At 44.3% G+C, this 27,739-nt stretch overlaps 1 protein-coding gene across 3 annotated transcripts in view; it reads right to left on the bottom strand.

Moving 5' to 3' along the window:
* The window catches only part of HIVEP1 (HIVEP zinc finger 1), a 120,888-nt gene extending 102,026 nt beyond the window's left edge, over nt 1-18,862 (bottom strand). For 2 of the 3 annotated variants that reach the window (XM_066324635.1, XM_066324612.1), the window contains exons 1-2: nt 17,178-17,466; nt 14,067-14,213 (exon numbers count right to left, since the gene is read on the bottom strand). In XM_066324635.1, coding sequence (XP_066180732.1) covers nt 14,067-14,106 — 40 coding nt within the window. In that variant the 5' untranslated portion in view covers nt 14,107-14,213; nt 17,178-17,466. Of the gene's footprint in view, nt 1-14,066; nt 14,214-17,177; nt 17,467-18,462 lie in introns of those variants that run through there. The other variant, XM_066324618.1, reaches the window with a different exon arrangement.
* Nucleotides 18,863-27,739: the final 8,877 nt, after the last annotated feature.

Raw genomic sequence — 27,739 nt, forward strand, 5'->3', positions numbered from 1 at the left:
TGTAAACAGAAGTCTTGGCTCTACAACCCCAGGTAGAAGACTAATAAGAAACCTTGCAGAGGATATCAAACCTGATGCAACAGAAATACAGCAGGGAGAGGGGAGAAAAGGTTTGTGTCATCAGAAGGCACAGAAAGGCCACTGAGTTTGCTCTGGAAGAAGGAAGAGTCAAGTCCTCCTGTGCAGGAATTCCCTGTCCAATTCATGAGCACAGTACATTGTCTTTCCTCTCAGGCAGTCACATTAAGGGGAAGAGGAATCATGGCTTTTCAGCAGCGTCCCACCTTCCAGATGTTATCCCTGTATGAATACTCCCCTGGAAAAGTTAAATCACTCTACCTAAAAATTCTTTGAGAACAGCTCAATCATTGTGTAAGATGTCAGTTTTTAAAGAGGCATCATTAAAAAGGCAAAGGGTAAGAAGCAAACAACATAAAAACAGAGAGCCATGAGAAAGCAAAGGAGGGGAGGAAGAGAGGGAAAGGATTCCGTTTTGCCTCTCTACAGAAATTGTTTTGATACAGTATCCCTGTTGCATGAATTTTCCATATGCCTGTGTCAGATCCACTATTTCAAGCCACAGAGCTGTCAGATGCTCGTTTTTTATGGCATGCTTACGTGGCAGGCCAGCCTTCCTGTTGAATCAGTCAGTTTTTCACAAAGTTGGGATCTGCAACCCAGAAAGATGTGCATGATCCTTTGGCCACAAAGTATCAACTTTGCAGCCGAAGTGAGTTGGCAAAGAAAATCATAATCTCTGGTACCTAACAACTGTTGTCAGAATAAGTGCATTTGCACAGAAAAAAAACACACTGTGAGCAACATACGGAATAGTAACTATTCTCCACACACACATGAAGCAATGGAAATGCAGATTTAAATGATCAGATTCTATAATAGATTGGCAATTCTTAAAATAATTGAGAAAAAAATTATAAACTTTTGTACCTGCTCAACTTTCTTTGTCTTTAACAAAATGAGGAGCAGGAGACATTTAGTTCATGAACAAAAGTTTTAATACTTTTGTATTAATACTTGAATAAAACTTAGTTTTGTAAGTTAAGTGACACAAACACTTTTTCCTTTAGTCATACCTGATTACGAAACGCCATAATCCTACAACTGAAGTGAAAATATCAGTCACATCAGTATCACTTTACAAGGCTGAGGGAGGTGGGTGCATATTTTTTATCTTACATCCCCAGTATTTAGCATCTGAAAGAATATCTTCATTCTCCATGCCTCATATTTTGCTAAAATAAAATTGCATATTTAAATACAGCCTAAATGCTAATCAGGATCTAAACATTTAAATAACAAAATGCAGATCCCTTAATCAAAACTGATTACCAGCTTGCTTTCCATTTACTGGGGGCTCTTCTGTAAAATACTGCCTTAGTTACTGTTGCCAAAATTGTGTTTTTTAAAGCCTCTTGGAGAAAAAGCCGATTACTTACAACATTGGCTCAAGAGACACATTTTAAGACAGTGTTTCCTAGAAATGTGAGACTGCCATTTATTTACTTGCAGGTAACCAATACATAAACGTGCATCTGCATTAACCCTTTTCTGTTATCTTAACACCAGGCTTTTTCTCCTCCCTCCCCTTTCCTCGTAACAGTAGATTTAAAAATATTTCATGTTTCTCAATGTCCTTACAGAACTATATGGTTAGCCAGAAATTTTCAGCTCTGGAAAACACTGACCACTACATCCTTTTCAGGCCAATATTTCCCACTTGTAAGAAATTATTGTTCAGATTCTCACCTGTTTCCAAGTATTTTTTCAACAGTTTTTATAACTGAATTACGGAAGGCCAGTGCTGTTGAGCTAGGACTGTCACTGGTCATGCTGTGGTTTAGCAAATTGTGGTTTAGCAGTAAAACTGAAAATCAAAAATTCACAAGCAGCATTTGTAAGATTTTGCCACTTGACTGCAGGCAACACCAAGGTCCATGGGAAATATATATTCTACTGGTTTCAATCTATCTTTCACCCTTGAGGCTACAAAGTGACACAAGAAAGAAGGCTGGAGGCATGTGGGGCACATCAGCCCACTTCTCACACCCCTTTCCTTTGACTAAAGAGATCTACTGGAAAATCTCATCAGTATTTTGCTAAAGCACAGATGTTAAACATTCAAAGGAAAAGCTGCTAGAATATGAATCTCCTACAAATGGGAAAACTGAGAACTGCTCTTGCCTCCCTCCTTCTCCTCCCTCTACTCCCCCTTCCCCAAAAAAGAATGAAAGTGCTAAAATCACTGTAAAAGTTGGGAAAATATTCCAATATTAACCCTTTTTTTTGCACTTTCAAGCAGTCCTAAATATGTTTATACAGACCTATGAGAAATGCAGCCATATGCGCACTCTTTTATATTGAAGGTACTGTTTGTAGAAACACTGCCTAAAATAATGGGGTCAGTTTTCAAATATACTGAAAATCCATTATTTGTCCTTGCTTCCTGAGCCCTTTACATACAGGTATCCCATCCTTCAGACCTGGCTTCTCTACAGTCAGCTTCTTGTTCTGCTTTCTCAAAGCACTATATAGACATTATTCCTGAAGAGCACACTTTAATTGCATTTTTTTGTATCTACAACTTTGTTCAAGGAGCAAAGTGAAATGTGTGAGATGTTCTCAATATCAAAGGTTTGTCAGGTTTAAAAATAGGAGGAAAAACAGGGAGGAATAAGATGACACTATGAATTTTTCTGTTTCCTAGATGCCCACGAGACTGTTTGTCATACTTGCATTAGCTGACAGAATGGTAGAAAAGAAAAAAAGCACAGAAGAAAAAAAATGTTAAAAAAGAAAGTCTTAAAGGAGAATATGCTATTTAGTTATTTTTGAAAAGGCATGATATAAGTCAGCCATAAGATACTGAGGAAACAATAATTAATGTGTTTTCTGCCAAGCCGATATCCCACTGGGTGCCTATGAAAATGTCCCATGAGCTCTAGGATGTGTCCCCCATCTGTGTATGATGCCCTCTCAATCTAGGATAGGATTCTATCCTAAGTAATGAGTCCACGAGAGAGAAGATTGATCCTTTCAACAGAGAAGCAGACCCACATTTTAGCAGCCAAACAAGACAAACTGGCTTGCTTTCTTCCACTGCAGCAACTGATTTCATGTAAATGGACAGGGATGGCAGCCAGGTTCTGCAGCAATTCTGGTACCAGACCTTGCTGAAAGGGCACTAAGGACCAATTGCATTTCATAAGTCTGACAAAAGGAAAACCATCTGGTATGAGAGCAGCAATTTCTCCTGGTATCTCCAAAAGTTACATCACCCTTTCAGAATTTTGAGAAAGAAAAGGAAAAAAAAAGCACGTAAGGAAAACACTATTCTGAACATACTAACGGACACGTGTATCTGGATATAGCACACGTAGGCAGTGTTCTAAAATAAACATAGTATTTTATTGTCACAGAAATGTATGTTGTTTAAAATAACGAGGAAAAAAAAAAAACCACCAGGGGAAAACAAAATTAAATGTTCCATAAACTGTTAACACAAAAAGGGTACTATCATACCTCCTAACAACTACTTGCAATATTTGAGACAAATGCAGCAAGCCCCCATTATAAACCACACAAAGATATGTTTGAAAATTACTAAATTATTCCTACAATAAAGATTAGTATTTTCACAGTTTCTATCTGCTTCTCGGCCACAAAAGCACTGCCCTTACACTGATGGAGGCAATCCTCTTTTACAGTTCAAGGCATTAGACTATGCAATGTACATATTTTGCTCTGCCTCTTGACAGCGGAGAATTACAGGATCACTTGGGCATATTAGCTGTTCTGCTAATAAAAAATTACAGAATACAGTATTTTGAACACAATTAATACATACACCATTGTGTTTTCTTCATGGTCCTGAGACAGAAATACTAATTTCTGTAAGAAATCTTAAAGCAGGGAGAAAGGTAAAATCCATACATCTACTGAGTATGAGACATGCACTTCTCTTCAAAAAGTTCAGTGGGTAGATTCCTTACAGGTAATGGAACAGCAAAGCACCACAGCAACTGTATTTTAAGTACCACTTCCATACACTTTTTTCCTTCTTCCTGGCCCTGTATTCTGTCTGCATTGCAACTTATAGGGTAAGAACAAGCCTGCAATCTCCCATCTGACTTAACAGAGCTCAGTAGTTAAAAACAATGCCATTTAATATTAACTTACCCTACTTCCCAGCTCCCAAAATTAGGCCAAAAATCAGAGGAAATCATGCGGTGTGCTCTGGATATTCCATGACTACCACTGCTGGCAGGGAGTAAGCCACATATTTCATAGGTAACTAGGAACACACACACAGTTGTTTTGTAGCGACACTACACCACGGGCTCCTGCTGAATCGCTGCTTCTCCTCCCTGCAGCTCGTTCCAAACCTTTCCCAGTTTCAGCTCAGGAGGTCTATCCAGGGATTTACAAATGGCACTTGCTGTGAACTTATCTTTTAAACACACAGGAATTCAGGGGGAAGAAAGTTCATGGGGTATTTAAAATAGGAACATGCATTCTCTAGTTACTGTTTCTGTTGGTAATCAAAGACATTAAATCCAGTTTACTGAATTAGCCACATACATATGACAAAAATTAAATTTTGGAGTACAGAGACTTTTGACTTTGCCTTAGCAAAAATCCTCCTTCTGCTTTTCACAACCTCTGGATCCTTACGAAGACATTTCTTCTTCAGCCTGCCACCAAAGGTCATACAGGAATTGCTAAGCCAGCACAGCAATTCTGAGCAGCCACATTCTGAGACAAGCTTTAAAGGCATTTAAAAACAAACAGCACTGCCTCACCTACTGAACTAGAGATTCCCAACCTCCCTCATAAATGCGTTACTGAAAGCTCCAAAAATCTGCTATGGTGTTTTATTTCCCCCTCCTTCCTTTTAATGCAAATATTCTGAGTTATGATACATTTAAACAAGTGGTGGGAAAGACTGCACTTTGCCCAACACATATGATTTAGAAAGTCCAGTTTATTCATCTGTTTTAACATAGCAAGGAAAATCTTACTTTTCCAACTAAGAGCCCCAGTTTCTCTCTCCATAATCTCATAAGCCATTACTGAACTAAAATGCTTAACACAGAAGTCCAACATACCAAAGAATGAATCAGCCTAGGAACTTCATACTGGTATAACCAGCTGTCTGAAAATGTGTGGCTCTAGGAAGTCTCCTTTATGTTTTCCAGCATAAATATTTACAGCAGTTTGCAATTTGAAATCAAAATATCTGATTGTAATAAGAAACTCAGAATACACACCATGAAAGGGAACAATTCCTGGATTAAAATCTGAAACGGAACAGCATAACTCTCAAAACAGACTCTTTTGCCAAGTTTTTTGAGTACATTAAGGTGAGCTATGAGTGACTGTTCTGAAGGTAGCATCTGACTGTGGTTAGAAAAAAAAAGCAGTTTTCATCTTTTCAACACTCTTGCAAAGGGTTAGGTCAAACAGAGGCTTCCACCTAACATACAGACAACTGTGCTGTTACTGAGCTCCCTGCCCAAGGTCCCACATGCCTGTCCACCCAGCTTAGGACTGGGAATTCTTCCCACAGGCAGGAATCCTCACCTGAACTAGCAGGCAAGTGTTTGGGACACAAGCCTTTTCAAGCATAATAAAAGATGCAAGTTTGAAGGAAACAGTTACTGTGCTTGCAAATTCTTCCAGTATCTTTTTTATTAAGGAGAATTAATTGGAATGAGGTATTTTTAAATGATAACAATGTTCTTGGACAGTTTACTGGGCTGGAAATAAGACATGGCAGTAACACTACCACAACTGCAAAGCTCGGTGGACTGAAAACTTCAAAGTTTGAAAATACTGACAGGAGTCTAGAAACAAACTTGCATAGTTCTGAAGCCCTAAAAAGTTAATTGTGAAAACACAAGACCACAAGCCTTTGCCTTTTTCAAAGCAGCCATTTAAGAGGTAGTTGACCATAAATCTGCAAGAAGGCTCTCTTAACCAAGGTTCTCTGGAATTTTGTTATTTACATGTTTATTTCAGATGGTTACATATTAGTGGTGGCTGTTGGGTTTTTCAATTGTTGCTTTGGTTTTTTCACAAACATACACACACACTCCCCCCCATTTAAAGTTACATACACACTCACAGCAACCCAAGTATCGACTCTGAGATGCAAGGATTTAAAAAAACCCAGAAAACTAAACAAAAAGTCATGTTCTTCTAAATGCTCATAAGAAAGCTTGGTTAATAGAAAATGTAATTGTTCTTGGCCTCAAAAGACTGGTCTTAGTTTCATCCCAAAGTCAACTGCCTGCTGTAAAAGAAATACTTGAAAGAAAGAAAACTGCCGAAATCTTACTTTCCGTTTCTCTTTTCAGAACTAACATTTTCTTCATGACCTTCCTAACACGGTAGAGGAGTTCATGCTTCAGCAAATGTCAAATTCTGTAGCATTTCTTATCCCACGCTCAATTAGCAATAAACAAGATACAGATATAAAGGTGAGGCAGAATTAAAGACGTGCACTGTTTCCACTTCACTGTATTCTAAAAGAAATATAAACTGGCTTATACACAGTTTTCAAGTCCCAGTTCACTGCTACTTTTTTTTGCTTCCATAGGAATTCAATATTTTGACATTACCCTTGACCATTCCTCTCCAGCTCAAGCCTGATATCTAACTGCAATTATACTGGCTTTCTATTCCATAAAAATACAATTTGTTTTTTTCCTGAAATCAAAAGAGCAGAACTAAGCTCCTTCCTCCATTCTTTTATTTTCATCAACATTCTTGCAGGTATTTCTTTGCAATCCTGTTACCTGGAATACCATTCTTACACCTTCCTCCTTTATCTTGTTTTAACTCCCTCTGAAAGCACCTATTTTCACCATGGTCTATATATCCAGCAGATTCTCTTGTATTATCCCAGTTTCCTTTTCCCAATGTTTAGCATGCATATACAAAAACCTATAAATACATATTCAGAGCTGTCAGTGCCAGCTACAATTAAGTTTTGTTTTCCAGACCTCCTTGTTAATTCTTTAAATCTTAACCATTTTTTTTTCATTCTGAATGAATGAAAGGTCTATGCCAAATTTTAGAGGGAGTCTTTTATTTTATTTTTCATTAAGGTGTCAGCTGAGACTGGTTCCGTTTCCTGCTGGCTTACCAGTACCATAAAAATCCTAAAGTCATCCATTAAGAACCTACATCACTTGTGAAGTTTGGAAATTTGTCAGGAGAAGGAAGGTTCTTGAACGCAAAGCAAAGAAAGTAGAAGCATGAAACACACCTTCTGTTATCCTCATGAAAATCTAGACCTGCTTTTGGGCAATTAAAGAAGCTCAAAAAAGCCTGCTGCTCACAGATGGCAAATAGAGCCTTACAACATAGATCCACCATGAGTTCAAGCAAGAGGCTCAAGGCAGCCCCTGCCTCTGTGCTGTCTCTTCCTGTCTGCCACTGCCACCAGCTCCAGCAAGGGTGTACAGCAACAGGGAACAACCAATCCAGCCCAGAAAAGCCAACACAGATGATGCTGGCATAACTTGCTCTGGGTGCCACTACTTCTTCCATGATGAGGCCAGCAAACAGACAAGTGAGAAGGGCAATGTGCATGGGGAACAAGAATCTGAGGCAGACAGGAGGCAGGACCACTACACCTCCTCTTCTTCCAGCAGCAATGGCTTAAAACAGTCTCAAAACCAACTGAAAAAAAAAAAATTAAAGGCATTCCTCTCCAGAGACCTTTCCTGCCAGTGAGTATTCCCTTCTGCCTTCAGGGGCTTTCTCCTAAACAGCCTGAAACTCTGACACGTGGTGATGATGAACACTCACTGATGGGAGAGAGTCCTTTCTCCAGAGCCCTGTGCCAGGTCCAGGCAGGGCACACCAGCACATGCTGCCCAACTCACACAACAGAAACCTGAGCTAAAACTTGAGGTCCCAACACGTCGATGACTCACAGAAGTTTGTGGTTCGATATGGTGGAATTTCTTGGGGTTTTAGTTTGGTATTTTAGAAGCTAGGAAGTAAGCTTTAAGAATACCTTTTAAATGTTAAGATTGTGAGGTGAAGCAGCAAGAAGTCAGAGGATGCCAAAAGCAAGGGTGTTTATGCAAACGAAGCCAGTGCACAAACTGAGCTGTGCTCACTGTTGGCTCTGTTTACTACCAGTTTCTTCATCATCTTTTCCGTTATTTAGCCACCGAGTGTCTGCTTCACAACACTAACAACTTCATCTTCTGAGTCATTAAAAGCTGATGTGGTACTGGTACCTTCAGTTTACAGCAGAAAATAGAGGCATAGAGAGATTAAGAGACAGAGAGAGATTAAAAGATGTGCCAAATGTGTTCGCTAATTTTGGATCTTCAGCTTACATCACCTAGGCCTTGATTTTTATTTTTTTTAATGAACCTTGCACTTTTGCACTATTTTGCACCAAACTGTCACCACAGTGGAACAACTGTGGTTGCATAAACTCAGAACTTGTGCCTAGGTATCTCAAGTCAGGCAAAGTGCAGCACTCACCATTAGTGGGTGGCTGCAAAGGTTTAGTTTAACATCTCTCAGTCTCAACAAAAGAAACTCAGTGGTAGAGGCAAAAATTCAACACAGGTGTCTCAAGGCAACAGTGACCAGTGTTATCCACCCTACAGTTCCTCCCTGTCTTGCAGTTCATCCTCAACAGACTTTTGTCCATCAGCTGTGGCTACTGACACAAGACCCCAACCATCCTGTGCAGTGAATAGGTCTACACCCGGCTGAAAACTATCATCAAATTTGGAAACATGGCACAAGGAAATGGGACCAATAGAGGTGACTGGAAAAGGTGGCAAATTGCAGCTTTAAACATAGCCTTTCTTACACCATGGAGTATGTGGGACAGTTTTTTGCATTTAGACATCATTCACATTACAATAAAATTTAAGGTCTGCAGGCACATTGGTATCTAATTTGCGAGACACTGGAACATACCACACTAAGACACAGCCTAAAGATCTTACACCTTTAACCAGTAAAACAAAAAATGCAAAAAAAGAAACATTATCCTTCCACATCCCAAATGAGTAGCTCAAGACACACACAAAGAGACTACTTCTGTGGTCAACAAGAGATCTGTCTATTCACTAAATTACAGGTGGATCTGCTGGTACTCAGCTGGTGTCGGACCATCAGAGCCATGCATTCTCTCTACCTTCACGACAGACGTCACATTCAGATGGGGTTTGTAGGAGAAATTGTATGAAACTATCTGATATACAGAAACAAAAACTGCTGCCAAATCACAGGATATTTCTGTAGTGAAGTCTCCAAGTCAAAACTCTGACTTCTTGTTCCACCTGTGTCTCACTCTTGCCCCAGAAACGTGAGACATATACGCAACATCTTTACAGACACCCACAAGTAAGCCACAGAGTACAGACCACCAGCACTTCTGATGTGATAATACTGCAACAGCAGCCCCTGAACACCCTAAATTAGAGCATCATTTTTGTCTCAGAAACAATCCCAAGACCCAAAAGTCAAACGTGCTTTTACACTTCTTTTGACTCAAGCAAGCACAACTTCTAGAAGCAAGCCCTGAGAAAGCACAGTATTTTTGTTAAGTCATTTGATGAAAATCATGAATAAAGCACAGCACACCAATCTATTCATAACATATACAGACTACACAACCAGCACTAATAAGGAATATCAATCTGTCAGCTTTCAATGTAGACAGACCTATTTCAGCACTAAACGCACATTACAATCTTAAAACAACACAAAGAGACTTTGCTAGTTCACACTTGAGAAGCAGAATATGCCCAGCTTTTCTGAACATTTTAAGGCCGTAACATACACAGCTTTCCAGCAAACTTAAGCATGCCTTTCAGATTACTGCAAAGCTTTCAACCTATTCAGCAAATTATTCATGTTATACTTGCATTTCCTTATCAAATACAAAACACTAGATTTGGAAGCAGCCGTTGAACATTATGGGCCTGTCTGCCATTGTTTCCAAAGAGAAATACAGGATTGAGAAGGAAAAAACGGCAACAACTTGTCTTCTGAAAAATACCAGACAGCTTATCTAGAAAGAGATAAAATTCAAAATATTTGTTAAAGCTTTGTTTTGGTAAATCACAGCACTGTGCTAAACAGTGTACACATAACAAAACTTTTCATTTTAAACTCTGCAATTGTGTATTTCTAAGTAAACAAAAACACGAGTCGTTTTTCCTTCTATATCCTCACAACCATCTGACAACAAACCAAGCTAACTCAACCCTGCTAAAAGCATGATTTTCTAATGTAACTGTACTTCTGGGAATATGTTACAGATTCTGTGAAATGTTTTGTTACACATGTGCATCAATCGGCCTTGTAAATACAGGGTACAGCCACATGCGAAGAAGTATTTTTGTTAGTTTTAGTCAGCCAAAGGGTAAAGAAAAATAAGATCTCTGAGTATCTGAGCAAGATGGGTATTTTCCTCTTTTACAAATATTTTCCTCTTTGTTTTCTGAAGGAGGAATGATGATTAGCAACACAATACATGCCCTTAATATCTAAAAGACTAAGACAGCATCAGGAACACCTGCTTACGAACTCAGCTCCAGTCACATCACTGATGGACAATCCAAGCCAGGCTTTTCCCACGCATACCTTTGGTCTCCGCCTCCGACACTACTAAACACTCTCCAGAACTTCCATGTAACCAATCCATATGTTTCTTTGAGACCTGGAAAACTGTAATTTCTCTCAAATTTTAGCCACTCAGCCCCACTGCTGGGGATGACGATTGTTAAGTTGTTCAGGAGACTAAGCCTGACACAGTGCATGACTCCTCCCACCAAAGCAGCCCACTGGTGATGGCAACACATTTCATGTTGGGGAGGGATTTGCAGTGAGAAGCAGGGAAGGCTGATGTGACAAAACAACCTGATGAAACAACGGCAGCACAGCACATGCCTTATTGGTACCTTCATATTCAACATGCTCATTCAGATGCAAACAGGCATCAAAGCCATGTCACTAATACATCCATGAAAACAAACGGCCAACTAATTAGATTTAGTTTTATTTGCAAAATAATGTTTCCCATACCCCACCTTACTTATAAAGGTTTCTTTTCCTGCTGTAAAATCAGGTCAGTACAGCACTATATTGATTCATCTATAAGCAGACAGTGGAAACTTCAGGGTAAAAGACAGTGAAATCTTCGGAATATTAGGATCTTCACTGATCCTAACACTTTAGGGCCACTGCTTTTCTGCCAAAGGCTGTCTGATATCACAGAATATACAAAATGAGCAGAATCAAGCCATGACAGAAAACAAAGAGCCTTATGGTTTCCCGATAAAAAAATCTTAAATTTAGATCTCTATATTAAACATTTCTTTATTTTGCCCCGACAACAAGGTTGCTTATGGTAAACACAGTCAACATTAAAACCTTCAAAACTTATTCCTACACTGCAGCAAACCTCAAATTAACTAATGGGAGTGTGTGGGGGGATCTCTATGGTGGTTTTTCTCCTGTGTGTTTTCTTGGCAGGAAGGGAAAGAGGGATTGTGTTGGGATTGTTTTAAGGGAAAATACTTTAGGTTCTTGGACTTGGTTATTTATTCTCCAGGCTGATTCAGACTGCAAGTACAACCCAAATAACTCATCTAATGCACAACAGCATAGAGAGTCTCAAGGGTTGTTCAACAGTGATCTCCAAAAAAGTTAAACATTGATGGGCTCTGAGCAAGTCTAGTTAAAGCCGCTGGCAATTTGATTGCTATGGGGCAATGAGAGAAGCTGGCAGCAGGGAAGGAGAAGCCAGGTAAGGCCACGGAGTGTTCTTTGTACATAGTACAAAAGGTGACAATCAGGTTTAGACAACTTAAAAATAGCTTTTAACCTAAAAACCTGTAAAAACACAGGTTACTTAATATTACACCTTTGTCTTTCAAATGTTACAGAACACATTTTTTTGGTTGCCAAGTTTACTGAGTTTCACTTCAACCATATACATTTATGCTTTCTTGCACACTTAGCTGTCATCAATACTAATTAGCATGGATTAAGCCATGTGCTAAATCACCCATTTTTTCAAGTTTTAATGGTTAATTTATAGTATCAATTTAAGATGTGTCTTACTTTGCATACCCACAGATCTGTGAAACCTTTCAGTTTCCCCAAATTCCAGCAAAAACTGAGGGGTCAAGCAAATATTTACTGCAATGCTCTAGGGGACTGATAAGACGAGTAAAGAAAGTGAAATCCAGTTTTCTTCATTATCTAGACTAGAAATGGAAATAGAGTATAACTAATGAGAAGTAAACTGATTTTTCAAATCACTTCAGCTCCAACAACCCGTGACAGTAGCAATGTATGTTCACAAGGTGTTGAAGTCTGCAGCAGCCTGTATAGTTTTGACAATCACTGACCTGTTCCAACATAATTTCTAACTATGGGTTTGCTGTATACTGCTATCTCCCTTCTCAACATTTAACCCACTTCAATTCATTCAAGAACTCCATTAGTTGAAGAAAAATAAGAACTGATGAAAACTGCTGTAATGAGGTTGATAAAAGCTAAATGACTGGAGAAATTATGCAACAAAAAAAGGCAACTAATTTCTTACACAATTAAGAGTTTAATTAGATTATTTATTTAAGTGAATAGAGAGCTTTACAACAAATTTAACTCCTATTAAGTTTCAAGCAATACAAGAGCAGATATCAGTCAGAGTACTAAAATTAGATCATTCTCATATTGGATCAGAAAACACAAGCTCAGTTATGTCAGCAACTTGGTAAGCAGCAATATTAAAAACTCAGCTCTGATTTATTACTTCACATCCAGAAAGACGGAGAAATGTAAAATTCCTGATCTGTGAGAGAGGTTTATCCATCATACCAAAATGCTACTCAGCACTTCTTGAATGAAGACACTGCAAAAATGTCTTCTCCAGCAGAGATTGCTAGTGGTAGCAATGACAACAGTCCACAAACACGAGGTCTCAGATAAACTGTATGCACGAGCCCTTGAGAGACTCTCAGCTGTAAACTAACTGAAACACATGAGGATGTTTGCTGTGTTTTGACATAAAAAAGTTAAAACCAGAATTGAATGCTGTTCTGCCCCTAAAGCCTTATGTTGATGTTTGTGGTTTTGTAATGGCTTTTTTGCCTCTAAAGGAATGCTTCCATATTGCAACTGTAAAATTAACCTGAAAAAAGCTGATGACAGCTACATGTAAGGGTGCAGGTGGAATCATGTTCTCCCAAAAGCTGGCTAAAAGGGTGGGGATGGAAGCCTGTTCTCCCTTAGCATGGATGGCTGCAAGTCAACTGACCTGCATTTTTCCTCTCATTTAATTCCTCTAGGGCCACTTCTACCAAGGCAGTAACAAATATCCATAGGATCAGATTCCTCACATTCATACGGGCCTGGTGAAGTGCACTGGGATTTTGTTCAAGGAAATGCCAGGACATGTAAGCTTGCCACTTTGCAGAGCAGGTTTCTCGCCTGCTTGCCCCTTATAGCCAAGCTACCATGAGGCTGTGCAAAGGCACGAGAGCGAGGAGACCAAGGTCAAACCTAGCAATGCTCAAAGTAGCACGGGTGGCAGGTGATAGATAAATAGTGAGAAGCCATGCATGGGAGGAGATTTTGATCCCCTCAAAAGCAAGCCAAACTGACAACTATTGAAGAAAAACAACTACCGGCTGCCAGATGTCAAGTTCTGCCACGTCACACCCATTTCCCACCTCCCCCTGTATTTCAACTGTAAATTCTCTGATAAGGAAACTGCTTCTTCCTTTGCATTTTTGAAGTTCATGCTGGCTATTGCTGTAAGCTGGAGAATATCAAGAATGCTGTCAAGTACACAGACTGCAAGAATAAGGACATATTCCAGTTATTTCTCTGTGAAAATTAGAGAGGTCTCACGGACAACTCCTAAAACTTGCTTAAAAACTACTTTTGGAACAAAACCAACTTCCTAAATACATATTCCTTTAACCTCATAATTGAAACTGCAACTGAGTTTTCCAAGAGCTTTTTCTTCTCAACTGAGAGCTACGTACCTCTCAGATTTCTGGGATGTATCTGCTTTGTCCGAGGCATTTTCCTCTAATCTCATGCACCACTTTCTCCTCTCAGAAATGGCAAGTACAGCAAGCAGAGAGATGGCAGCTCCATAAACTTGTCAAAGGGCTCAGTTAATCCGTATGCTAAAAAAACAAGAGAGACAAAGTTATGAGATGTAGGCATCAATAAGAAAAACAAAGATACCTATCTGATCCCTTTCATCCTCAAACGACTAAGGAAATCAGCAAGAAATATTTTTGCACCTATGATTTGTGGAGGAACCTTTCCTGTCTGACAGCCCAGGAGCCACCCTGGCAGTCAAGAGCTACACTGCTGGGACCAAAGTCTCCTCACGGTGGGCTTGACTCTCTCCACTCTCCCACAGTCAGACAAGATTTCCTTGCCTGCTCCACCCACGTTTCCCACAGCAGAGTCTCAGACCTCTGGTCCCTCTAAGTAATTTTTTCATGGTACAACCAACAGAGTAACAACCCAAGCTGGTGCCTCAGAGGAGGGATCCTCAAGGATCCCCCAGGCTTTTAAACCCTCCCAGTCTTATGCATGCCATAGTCTGGGGTATTTCAGCTGAGTCCTGGGTTCCTGCTGTGCCCTTGGTCGCCTGGCAGGGCCACAGACCCTTGTGCCCTTTGCACAACAAAGGGTCGGCACCACTTCCCGGCCTCTTGCCCCGGGCTCCCGCCACCCAGAGCTCAACCTGCAGCTCCCGCTGCGGCTGCACAACCTGCACTGAATGGATTCCTCAACAAGTTTTATGGAGTAAAGTGTTCCAGTATCTTAAGAAAACCGCGTGAGGCTGAAACTCTTTTTAAGATTACTCAGGAAGCATGAGAAAACTAAAACTTTTCCACATTTGTCAGCTGTTTTCTAGCCAGAAAACATCTTCCAAAAGCCCTTGTCTCATGCAAATAAATCAGAAAACTTAAACAAAATTTGGCATCAGTCTTTCAGATACAGATCTTCAGCTTTGGGTGGGGGAAGTACAGAGGGGAGGGCAAACACACAGAGCATCATCCTATTTGTAACATTACCTACAGAATCCTTACTTGGAGCATATAAATTTGGAAGAATTCCCCATGGGACATTTCTGCCAAAATATCAGTGTACAGCAGAGGATCACAGTAGCTCTTGACCTACCTGCACTTTCTTACTTTTCAAACGTTCTTAGGAATTGCTAACAGTTTAATGAGTGTTTTGTTCAGTTTCTGATACAGGTTGTGAAATCTCTCAAATACCTATGGAAAACTACTTATGCACAAGAACTTAAAGAAGAAAATGACTGGTGTAATTACACTCTTCCATCTAAACAAAATTTTAAAGTAACACGTTTCTGCTTCTTTTTATAGTAATACCACTCCACGTTAACAGATTTTTCTTTTTAGTAAACACTAGGAAGAATTTTTTTAAAGCTATATGAACTTTGGAATGGCCCCTAATGTAGGTAAATTGATTAACGACAGATACTTGAAGGAGAAAGGATGTAGAATTTTTAGCATTTGTTTAAAGTATTAATTTAGGGGCACTTACATTGATTTTCAAGGCAACCGTGTTTATGTGAACATTTAATTCAAACCCAATTAAAACAGACTACTTGTAACCTTTCCTTCAGTCTACATACTGTTGAGGAACATAATCATTAATTTTTAATGTTTCTTTTGTCTGTTGTTGCATAAAAAGACCCAAACAGGAGAAAAAAAAAATATTACTGCAACTGACACAAAGGAAAGCTGGAAAATGCTATTCTGTCTAAATGATTCTTCACTAGGGTATTACTGCACGTTGAAGGAAAAAGACGGAAAAAAATCGAAACAGAGCACAGTGCCTATCAAGCTGTTAAGTCATACCACTTTATCTGCAAGCATAACAGAAATATCAAGAAATTAAATAAAACCTTATGCTAACAGGTCCGTTTCCGAGGTCTTAGGTGCGAACTGGAAATGGAGAAAAGTGGCTGGATGGCTAGAAGCGACCAGCACTTCCTGAGCCCCAGTCCCCCTTTCCTCCGGCTGGACGGGGAAAGTCCCTGGGGCTGGGCTGAGGTTTTTAAAGACGCTAATAAACACCGTCACTTCTTTACACAAGTTATTTGGAGCGAGTTTGAAATCCCCCACGGTCTTCGTAAATCGGGAGCCCTTCCCGACGCTTCCCCGCAGCACAAATGACATTCTATTGACGCTTTAATGCCAGCAAGCTCCCTGCTCGCCAGCAGGACCCTCTCCTTCGGGGCAGAGATGGCCGTGTGAGAGCCACGGCGGAAACACCGGGCAGGACCCACGCCAGAAGTCATTCCCTCCCTTGCTTGACTAAGGGAAAAAAGAAAAAAAAAAAAAAAAAAAGAGGGGGGGGTGGGGGGGAAGAGGGAGAAACGGGCCTTTGCGGTGGCTGCGGTCATATCCCCTCGTATCCACCCAAAAATGGGAGAGCGGGGCGGGAGGCAGCCCGCCTCGGGGCCCGGGGAGCCGCCGGTATGTGCGAGCGGGACTGCGAGGGGAAGGGAAGGGAGGGAGGCAGGCAAAAAAAAAAAATCCATGAATGAATAAAGAGGGAGGAGCCTGGGAAAACCCCTCTGCAACGCCGCACCGAACAAAGCGCTGCACACATGCCGCGGGGGGGTGGGGGGGAAGTGGGGGAGAGGGACGGGGGGCGGCCGCGGCCCGGCACCCAGCGGGGACGGCGCCGGGGCCGGGAGCAGCCGGGCCGGGGCTCCGCGCCTCCCGGTGCCCCCGAAAGCCCGGCTGCAGACCCGGGGCGAAGCGGCGGGGGCCGCCCGGACAAACCCACCCGGAGCCGGGGCGCACCGGCACCCCCGGGGGCAGCGCGGGCGGGCGGGCGCAGCCGGAGCGCGGAGTCCCCGCTCGTCCCGGAGGGGCCGCGGCGGAGCGCGGTGGGCTGAGGGGGCGATCGGGGCCTGCGGTCCTCCCCGTCCCCGCCCGCCCGTTCCCCCCGCCGCCGGCGGAGGACACATTGTGTTGTGGCTGCCGCAGCTCCACGCCGAGGGGGGCGGCGGGGGGCGGCCGTCCCGCCCCGCAACCCGGTCCCCGCAGCGCCTCCCGAGCCCCCTCCCGCCCCCCGCGGGGCCCGCTGCAAACCTGGCGGAGGGGCCGGCGCGGCGGCGGCGGCTGATGGCGGCGGCAGCGGCGGGGAGCGCGGCGACCCCTGCGCGGCGGCGGCGGCGGCGGCGGCGGCGGGAGGGAGAGGGAGGGAGGGAGAAAGAGCGGGGGGAGCGGGGAGGGGGGGACCGGGAGCCTCCTTCACTTGACAACCTCAAACACAAACATGACCCAGCGCCGCCGCCACAGCCGCCACCGCGCCCGCACACACACGCACACACGGAGCCCGGCAGCGGCACCCACCCCTCCTCCATGCACCGTCCCCCCGGGCCGGCCAAGGCGCCGCCCCCCGGCACGGCCCCGCTCCGCAGCCCCCCGGCCCCCGGCCGCGCCCGCCCCCCGCGGCAGCAGACCCCTCCTCCGGGAGCCCCATCCCCCACGTCCCACTCGGGAGCCCCCATGGCGGCCCTGCCCCTCGGCCGTGGGGCGGCGGACGGGGGGCGGGGGGACACAATGCGGGGGAACGGGGGGCGGGGGAGTGGGAGCCTCCCCTGGCAGGCGGGAGAGGCGGGGCGGGCCCGGCGGGGGAGGGAGGGAGGGAGGACGGGCGAGCTCGGCGCATCCGCCGGGGTCCCCTCGGGGAGAGCCGCGCTCCCCGCCGGGCCCGCCCCGCCCCTCCCCCCGGCGCCCCGGTCACCGTCGGGGGGAGCGCGGGGGGGCGGGGGGTGTTTTACCTTCTCTCACTTTCTATTGCAGGAAGCGCGGCCGGAGCAGTGACGTCACCGGGTCTCCCGGTCCCGCCCCCTCCCCGGGTCGGGGGAGGGGTCACCGAGGGGGTTTCCTCGCGGCCCGGTGGGGGAGGCCCGGCCGGCGCGCCGGGGGGCCGCTGCTGCCCCGCCGCCTCCTCCTCCTCTTCTCCTCTCCCCTCCTCCTCCTTCTCACCGGTGGGACCCCTCCGGGCGCCGCCGCCCCGGCCCCTTGCTCCTGCCCCGAGGCGGGGAGGGGGGGGCACCGCGGCTCCCGGGGGTCTCCTCAAGGGGGGTCCCCGCTCGGCGCGGCACGAGGCAGCGCCTCCCCCCGACGGCCGGAGCCGCCGCCGCCGCTCGGGGCGCTGCGCGGTGCGCGTCGCGCTCCCCCCTGGCAGGGCCCGGCCCTCGGGGCACCGGCACGGCCGGGCGCGCACACACACACACGGACGGACACGCAGAGCGACGGGGCTGACGCGGAGATCCCGGAGGTTCCTCCCTGCCGCCCGCCCGGACGGGCTTCCCCGCGCCCCCGCCCGCCCGGCCCGCCGCGCCCCGGCGCCGCCGGGGAAACTCACCGCCGCGCCGCGCATCCCGCCGCGGCTACAACTTTCCATCCCGGGCGGCAGCCGGCGGCGGCAGCGAGCCCCTCCGCCGCTGGAAGTGGGCGGGGGAGGAAATACGAGGAGGAGGCGCGTCGCGCTCTCCGCCGCGGCGCCCCTTTTTTGGCCCGGGATGCGGGTTTTGCCGGTGGGGGCTGTGCCGCCGCGGTTGGCTTCCTGCATCAGCTGCGGGGGTGTGTGTGCTCAGCCCACACGTGTCTCTGTGTGTGTGTGCGCTCTCCGTGCCGGGTCACCCTGCCCGGCCCAGGGCTGACCTCCCTTCTCCCCCGCCGCGGGCAAGGGAGCGCTGGGCCGCCCTCCAGAAGGCGAGGGGCCCCGGGCTGGGCTTTGGGTACTGAGGAGGGGGATTTGGCGTTTCTCTTTTTTCTTTTAAATTTCTCTCTCTCTCTCTCTCTCTCTTTTTTTTTTTTTTTTTTTTTTTTTTTTTTTTTTTTTTGTCACCCAAACTCCTTGACAAAGCAGTGTTGGCAGCTTTTCATTGCCACTCGGGTTTTCCATCGGGTTTTCTTTTGAAGCCAGCACGTGATGTCTTTAGCAAATAAACCCAGTATAATGTTTCTTGCATCACCTCCGTGTTCTCTCTCCTCTCGTGCCTGCACTCCCCTGGCAGCCTGTATGCTCAGCTGTGAGCACCTTGGTTCTTCTACATCCTTCCCTTTGGAATTCGGTGTCCAGACCAGATCCTGCCTTAAGCAAACAGGACCACCTTCTCAGAGTTTTCAAGGTTATTACAGGACCTTCTTTCAACCTAAATTTAATTATGTTTGTAAGACAGAGGAGTATTTTAATCCCCATTTCACAGGGGAGAAACCAAGACAGGAAGATGCAGAGTAGCTCGCTGCATAGCTGTGGACTGACATGACATGACTTCTGCCTGAGCTTTTGGCCACAGGCACTGTCTCTGGGCTATTTTTCCTCTTGAGTTCACTTAAATTATACCTTGAGAATTCTTACAGCTTACAGTGGTGGCAGGTTCTCTGCTGTGGGCAACCTGTCCTGCCCAGAGGCAACACGGGAGGCAAATACAAGTGAAATCCCTGGCTACTTTGCAACTGGTGGTTAGGACAAGAGATAGCATTAATCACTGAACTGAAGATTATTTGGAAAATCAGACCCTCAAAGAGTATTTTCAGGAGAAATGTGTTCTGCTACTCCTATTGGACGAGAAAAGGATGATTCTTTATTGTTAGAGACAGTGCTTGTCTTCCGCCTTGTCTGCCCCTTCTTTCCCCCTTTTTCTTCCTTTGTCTGGCTTTTAGACTTGCTAAAGAATGGAGTTGCTGTTATCCTAAACACATCAGCATGAATATGATCCTACAGCTGCCGTAAGCTTAAACTAGCGTACCGAGTCTGACCAGTCACAAACGCAAGACCAAGTGACCTCTGAAGGTGGCTCTGAACCTTTACTTGTTCTGCTCAGCTGTCCCTTAAAGGCCGTCTTGCAGGCCTCTGGGACACACAGAATTTATTTAGCTCCTTTGCTACTCCTTGTCTGAAAGCTCGGATTGTGATCAGCAGAGTCATCAGGGAGAAAGCATCAAGATACTGGCAATTCCTCACATGACGCCTTAGGAAAAAGGAGCCATCACAGCTGCTGCTGGTGCCTAAGGGAGTTCTAGGTCATTCATCTCTTCACAAGGACCTAAGTAAGTTCAAAATAGATGCTCCAGCCTGCAAGTTGAAATAAGACCACAGCAAACCCCCTGCAGCCAGCAGAAAAAGTTTCTCCTGCTAGAAGTAGTCAAACTGCCTCCCACCCATCAGTGTGAAAATCCAGCCCTCTCACCACACCTCTGTGCACAGGAATATAATAGGTGCCCTTCCTCTCCAAACAAGCACAACTGTCGTAAAAAGAGACTCAATGAGGTGTCAAAGAGGAGACAGGTCCACAGGGATGCCTATCAGATGGTGGCAGCTGATCTGCCCTTGAACATAAAACCAGTCATCTCAAAGTCAGTTTGGATCAGAGGACAAAAGAAAGAACTGAAACTCTTGCCCCTTCGGGTTATTTCCACGGCCATCTGAAAAAGCGGCCAAAGAGGCAGCTGTGAGCTGGGGAACTCTCCTCAGCCTATTGCCCTCGAGCGAGCAGAACTAAGGGCTGAGGAGCTGCTTTGAGCCCAGTTCAGTGTCGTTCCAGCAGGCTGCCCCCGGCCAGGTAAAAAAAAAATGCAATCCCAAGGGCTTTGAAAAGGCAGCATACCAAGCTGCTTATCCCAGGAAGACTACTTCATATTTTTCTGTCTGTTTTTCCCTCAGTAAAAAGGAAGTGCATACCCACTCAGTAAAGTACTTTGGGAAAAGTACTGTGGATGATGGCTAGTAGGAGGCACAGAGTAATCTTCCCAAACCTGCAAATGAGGAAAATTCTTTAAAACTTTTCAGTGAGATCTAAAATGCTACATCAATATGCACATAGGGGGGAAAAAAAAAAAAAAAAAAAAAAAAAAAAAAAAAAAAAAAAAAAAAAAAAAAAAAAAAAAAAACCCAACACCTTCTTTGCAGAATTTAGATACTTTTAAAATTTCACCTAAAAGGAGTCCTACAGGATATAGGTGCTTTTTAAATTACTGTGTGTATAGCTGGGAAGATTATTGAGGTTTTTCTTCTCTCTAAAACTCCACTGTATTTTCAGGAGGACACCTATTTTTAAACATCCTCCAGTTTTACTCTTGAAACCTCACTCAGAAACTGGTTTTCTGTAATGGCTCACAGGTATTTTATGTATAAATATATACACATACACACATTAAGCTTTCAAGAAACTATGATACATTAGGTAGTCTTGAATAATTCATTGTTAAGCACCCCATGATAAATCTCTAGTTGAACAGTATGTGATTTTGCTAGAATTCTTGGGATAAATTGAATGTGAAGCACTGTGGTAAATTTAACTATGCTAAGCGTCAAATGTGAAAACTTTACATTGTACATTACATCCTGACATGCAACTGAAAATCATTATTATTAAGGCTTTGGGGAATTTTTGAGGGAACTTCTGAAGTTCTGAAAAGAAAAAGAACAAGACTGTTCTCTATAGAAGCTGAGATTTTCTCAGAGAAGGGAAATTCCGTAAGTAGTCTGTATTGTATTAACATAAACGTTTCACTAAAAGAGCTGCTGTCTATTAGCTTATGCTCTGAGGCTTCTCATTGAGCACTACTCACATGAAAGTCAAAGGATCTTGGCTTACCTGGCACCAGAGAGTGCTTAGAGCTTTTCTAGGGCTTGCCACTCCTGCAGCAGGGCTGGAGAGATAGGGCAGCAGCTGCTGATGTGAGGGGAGGCCATTTTCCACGTTTCTGTAGCAGTAGCTGTCAGCCCAGATACTCACAACTCCCCCTTGTCAGCAACAGCCAGACGCTTTCCTGGAGGTGGGCAAAGGCAACAGCAGGGACCTGGTCATGCACCACTCCTCACAGCCTGCAGCTCCAAACTAGCTGGTCTTCATTGGGACGTTCTGCATGACAATATCATTCATCTCCACCCTTTTCAGGATGTCCTGAGGGTGGGCTGCTTTTCACTGTCCCATAAGTTGGCTCAGTTCTTTCTGATTTGGAGAAACTGGCATTAAATAATGCTGACTGTTTCATGGAAAAATTTTGGCACAACCATCCTTTTTATTTATGTATGTACACTGCAACTCTGTGTGGTGGTACCTGGTATGAACTCCTGTGCCCAAGAAAGGGTATAGATCTGTCCAGCTTCAGGTTAATCATGTGATATAGGGCACAGTTCACTGACAGTGCTTCACCTGTTTTCCAGGTATTACTAACCAAACATTTCAATGAACTTCAACATCACTGATACCATACCTACTTATTTACATCGTGTTCATCTTAATGATATCAGGACATCTCAGACAAGAATACTTATGTTTAAGAGGCCATGCTAAAATCTCTTTTGGTGAGTTTTTGTCCTTCTCCATCTTCAGAAGAGTCCCAACTGCTGGGGTGCTTCCCCAAGGGTAATCACAGGACAGTTCATGGAGGCAGGGGAAGAAATCCTACTTCAGCCCTGCTTTATCCACCACAGCCAGACATCAGTCTTCCTTCCTCCCAGCACATGCAGCCTCATGTGGCTGGTCACAGGACAGAGATCAGACAAGACACCAGCCACAGTGCAAAGCAGTCAATAAGAAGAATACCTTCTAACAGAGTCCCTGTGAGGTGTCCTTCGGTACTGCAAGCCCTCTGCTGAGCCCATACCTCATGCAGCGTCCTCCCTGCAGAGTTACTTGATGAGGCCAAGAGACGGGGAGTCACCTTCAGCACTTCCCAGGCTGGCCCCACTCCCTGTCTGGCCAAACCATTTATGACAGTATGCTAAAATCTAAGGAGAAAAACAAAAAAATAATTAAAATTGTACTGGTTAAACCACTGTTGCTTTTTTGTCCAAGAGGAAGCCCCAGTGGTGGGCAGATGGTCTGGCCCTGCTGCTTCTGACCTACCCTTAGCAGGATAAGGAGCAGGCTGGACCACTGGCACACTATGAAGCCTCATACTCAGCACACCATACATCCAGCAGGGTTTTGTGGGATGTGACATTAAGCACCTCTGGGATGGAGATAATTGCCACACAGAATTATGAAATCTGGAATAGGGAGGATTTGGGAGAAGGCAAAGACTCATCTGAAGTGCATGGTATGATACCATTTGGGTTATATTAAAGAGCTGAACCAGCACAGGGTCCTTACCTCCTCCCAGAGGTGGAGCTCACCCAAGGCACTGAGCAGAGTCTTGTGTCCAAACATGAGGCAAGTTTGAGCTTGGGCCAGTGCTCTGAAGTAAGTGTAGATGTACCCATGAAAAGCAAGACCCAGAGCTTTGGCTTCCCACTGAAAATTGCTTCTGTCTTTTCAGAAAGAGCTGCTTCTCTGTAGGTCAGCAGCCTCTGCACTTTCACAGCCCTTTTACTCCCTTCTACCCTGGTATTTTTACTTCTGGGTTAGACAGGTCTCTGAACTTTTCGTGAAGTTGCTCATACATTCCACTGCATCTCCTTTTTACCTCACCCCGCCAGTTCACTCTGATCTTTCTTTCTCAGTAGCTCTAGGTTCTGAACTGTTCATTTAAATATGGTGTGGTTTGCCAGCATTTTTTCCTAAGCCTTTTATTTTATCAGTTAAAGAAACAGGAGACACATGAGGCACTTAACACAAGTGCATCGTGCCAAGATGCCTTCAGTGGTGTGCTTTTTCTTTAGGTTCGACCACAAACATTTTAACATATCTGAATGATTAAAAAGCGTTCCAACCCATGCTTTCTTCCCCAAGTATTTTTGCCGTTGAGTGGCCCTCTAGTATTGTTTGCCACAGATGTGTGGGAGAGGTCTTCTAAATATCACTTTTTGAGCACGTTAAGTTAGCTTAGCAGCTCAGAGGTTGGGGGGTTAAAAGGAAATAAGCAAAACATAGTTATTTTCTGTGGAAATATTTTCCCTTGTCTCCTTCCCAGTAAAGATATAAATAGTAGAAATCTACAAAGGGGAAATAATTTCCATTCTATTGAAAATTCTCAAATATGTTAAAATTTATTTGATTACTGGAATGTTTACTTTGTAGGCATATTGCAGATCACTAGGCACAGATCAACAACAAAGCTCCAAGTTCCTTTAGCCTTTTTTCCTCAGAACTATGAAGCAGCATTCAAACAGTACACAGAATATTTGCAGTGGTGCATCACAAACCACACAGCTCACCTTTAGTAAGCCATGCTCTATCATTTAGAGATGTTTAATGATCCTTAAATCCAAATGGCTACAGCAATAATTAAACATATGGCTTTGCTTTGAATCATCATGGTTCTATGCAATTTCCCTGTTTATGGGGTCTCCTGAAAAATCATTTTCTCTAGTTGTGGCCAGTGATTTTATAAATCTTTTTAGCCTAAGGCTAACAATGTCAAGCACCAGTGCTGAGGAGTGCATAAAATTTTGAAAACACACTGCAGGAAACAAACGCAAGTTGAAAACACAGCACTTGCCGTCTTGCAGCTGCCCCAAAATTTCACAAGGCCTACACTGTAAAAGCCATGGATCGCATTTTCCAAAAATCCTATCACAGCAGTATGACTGCAGCCTTTACCATTTTCACACATTGATAAACAATTACTCACATAGCGGACAAGATAGAAGAAAGACAGACGAAGGAGAACTACAGTGATATGAATAAGAAACATGGGTCAAGGCTGGCTTCTCACTGCAGTAAGGAGAGAAATAATTGGGATTTGATTTTTCATGGATCAGCCCACAGCTGCTGCAACATCCAGCCCTGTTTCCCCCTGACCAAGCTGTTGCTCCAGTCTGGCTTGGCAGCTCCACAGGGACTTCTTCAGCTCCAGCTGCCTGTTGCACCCCTTCCAGAAAGTTGTGCCATGGCTTCATCACATTCCAGTTGAAGCTCCTTTTCATCAAAAAGGAGTAAGACGTTTCACAACTGACTCTATGTTCTGTTTAAACACTTGAAAGGCAACATCAAAACATGTTCCAGGGCGCAGCAGCAGGTCTCAAAGCTGTTTGTCTGTTGGCTTAAGAAGTGGTACAACAGAAACAGCACACTATTTCCTTCAGAGGTGAATCATTCCCCAGCCCTGTCTTTATAGCAAGTGTTAAGGCCTTTTTTAAGTCACAAAAATATGGCTTATGCATTATTTTAACTAAACTGTGGAACAGCCATTCTGATGAATGCAAAGTAGAATCTGACACTGAGGCACTGTTAAGCTTGCAGATAACTCATGGAAACACAAGAAAAAGCAAAAGTAAAGACACTGAATCTTCCACTGGCTTAAATTGTCAAATTTCCTTCAAGATACTTAGATTATATTATTTTCCATAGAAATGCTACAGGAGGAGCAGCTAGTCAACCCATAAAACCCAAAACCTGTGTGCACTCACTTCTTAAAAATACTGGGTTTGTCTGCTTGACCAGAAGAAATCCAGCATGGAGGCCAGGCCAGCTGAGATAAAGAGAACCAAGCCACATGAGGCAGATGCTGGACACAGATAGGAGACAAGCCTGTGAAGAACAGCCCAGCTCCCCTGAGGCTTCAGGCACCAGAGTGCAGTGAGGGGGAAGAGTACATAGCACAGCTGTGAATCCCTCTATGGAGAGGCATTTCCTTTGTGCAGTAATTTTTCCTGTGCCTATCTTCAGGAAAGAATTTGTGTGTCTGTTAAGTCCCACAAATGCACTCTCAGAAAACCAGAGCATGTGCTTAAGGGGTTCTTGTATCAAGTTTTACAGGCATCATTTGAGCCTATGAGTTATCCCCTTGGCTTAGTGGGACCATGCATTCCTGGAGTCCCTGATGATCTTACTGTAGCCGCCATGGTAAACACCAAATGAAAAAGAAAGGTGAATATTCTTAAATCAAGACAGTTCATAATTGAAACATTACTGAACACCTCCTCCCCCATCTAAGGCTCCATTCTGGGGTATCTGATCCTGTGAACAGCTTGCACAACGAGGCACCAAGGTCAACGGGGCTAACAAACCACAGGTTGTGCTTTCTGTTGAGTCAGAGGCTTTGCTGGCAAACATTCAGAGCCAGTTCTGCACTGATCCACCATGCATGTTCTTACTATCAAGACAGTAGTGCCATTCTGGTGTAATGTTTTAGAGATCTTTCTTTGGTAATAAAACATAACTGTGCATTAATTTTTGTTGTCTCTTAAACAGAAATACACAAAGCTGTAAAAACACTTCTAATTATGTTTAAAAACCAATCACATTAAAACCAAAGCTGGTGCCAAGAACATATTATTCACACAAACCAAGAGATGCAGAAACAATTCACTCCACTGCTATGGACTGCAGGATAAAGTAAGCAGGATAATTCAGTCTGGTTTATGGAGGCCAAACTCATGGTACCTACCCTTGTATATCCCCTCTTTGCCCTGCAGGCTGCACATAAACTTTCTTTTTAACGTACCCTTTCCACTTACACATTCTTCTTAACTACTTCTTCATTCCCTACTCCCATTCCCAGGGCCTGTATTCCTGCTGTGGTTTGTCTTTTTATCCAGTTGTCCTCCACACTACTTCTCTCCTGATTTCAAAGCACCTTTTCCCTACCCAGGCTGCATGAGAAGACAATGTGTTCCATCTTATTTTTCCCAATCTGGATATATCTTGTGAAGTTGCAGGTTAAGAAAGGAGGGATTGAAGCTTCCTTCACTCATTTCTCTATCATACTCCCTCTGGGCTAATCATTTGGTGGATACCTCTTCAGCAGCTCCCAGTGAAAGCACAGAGGAGACATGGAAATACAAATAGCTGCTTCTTGATTTCAAATTTGGGACCTGCTGCCCAGCCCTGTTACTAACAAGGCCAAAAACATTCCTTGATATTGTGTGGTTTGTTGGATGCAGTGACAAAAAGTGATCAAAAGGTGATTCTGGAAGCTTACTGCAGATTCCCAGTCCCCTTGACCTATAAAACACAAGTGGATCAGTCTGACTGATAAGAAGCACCCAGTGTGACCTAAACACTGAGCTCTGGGAATACATGAGGCATGTCAGTGCACATTTCTTACCTAGACAAGCAAGGCTTTGCAGTGAAGTGAAACATTGAACAGAGGATTATCTATATTTGTGGGCAAAGTCCTCTAGCTGAATCTGAACCACAGATCTCTGCATCTGAAAATAAAACCATTATCTAGATTTTCCTCCTGTGGTGCAGATAATATAGCAATGCTGCCAGAGACTTCTATTCCTTATCACTGCATTCTGCTGCTGCTTTCCTGCTGCCAGGGGAAGACTAGACAGTTAACAACAGCTCCTTCCTCCTTAGGCAAAGAGATGACTTCAGTTACAGCACTTCTGTAAAATGGGTAGGAGCCACCACCTTCTGTCACTGTGACAGCACAGTACCTCACCTCTGTGCACTCACACGCACACTTGAAGAAAGGAGAGAGCTGCAAAAGCAGGTCTTTTCTCCAAGGGATGGCAAGCCAGGACCTGAGGTGACCCCATAGCCTGCCCTGCAGCCTCGAGTGAGCCAGGCAGGATGGGCTCAGAGATAGCAACCAGGAGTCCAGACCAGAAGGCAAAAGCATGCTGACAGGGCAGATCCAAGATCAAACCAGGAAGGCAGAACCAGGAAGCCAGTTCATAAGTCAGGTCCAGTGACGTCCAAGTAGGGCCATAGTTTAGGCTGGGAAGCCAGTCCAGACAGTGAGTTCAGAAAACAAGGTCTCCATAGCAAGCCCTAGCCAGGCTGAGTTGGAGACCA

This window comes from Sylvia atricapilla, chromosome 1, assembly GCF_009819655.1.
Source record: "Sylvia atricapilla isolate bSylAtr1 chromosome 1, bSylAtr1.pri, whole genome shotgun sequence".
In the NCBI taxonomy this organism is placed as follows: Eukaryota; Metazoa; Chordata; class Aves; order Passeriformes; family Sylviidae; genus Sylvia; species Sylvia atricapilla.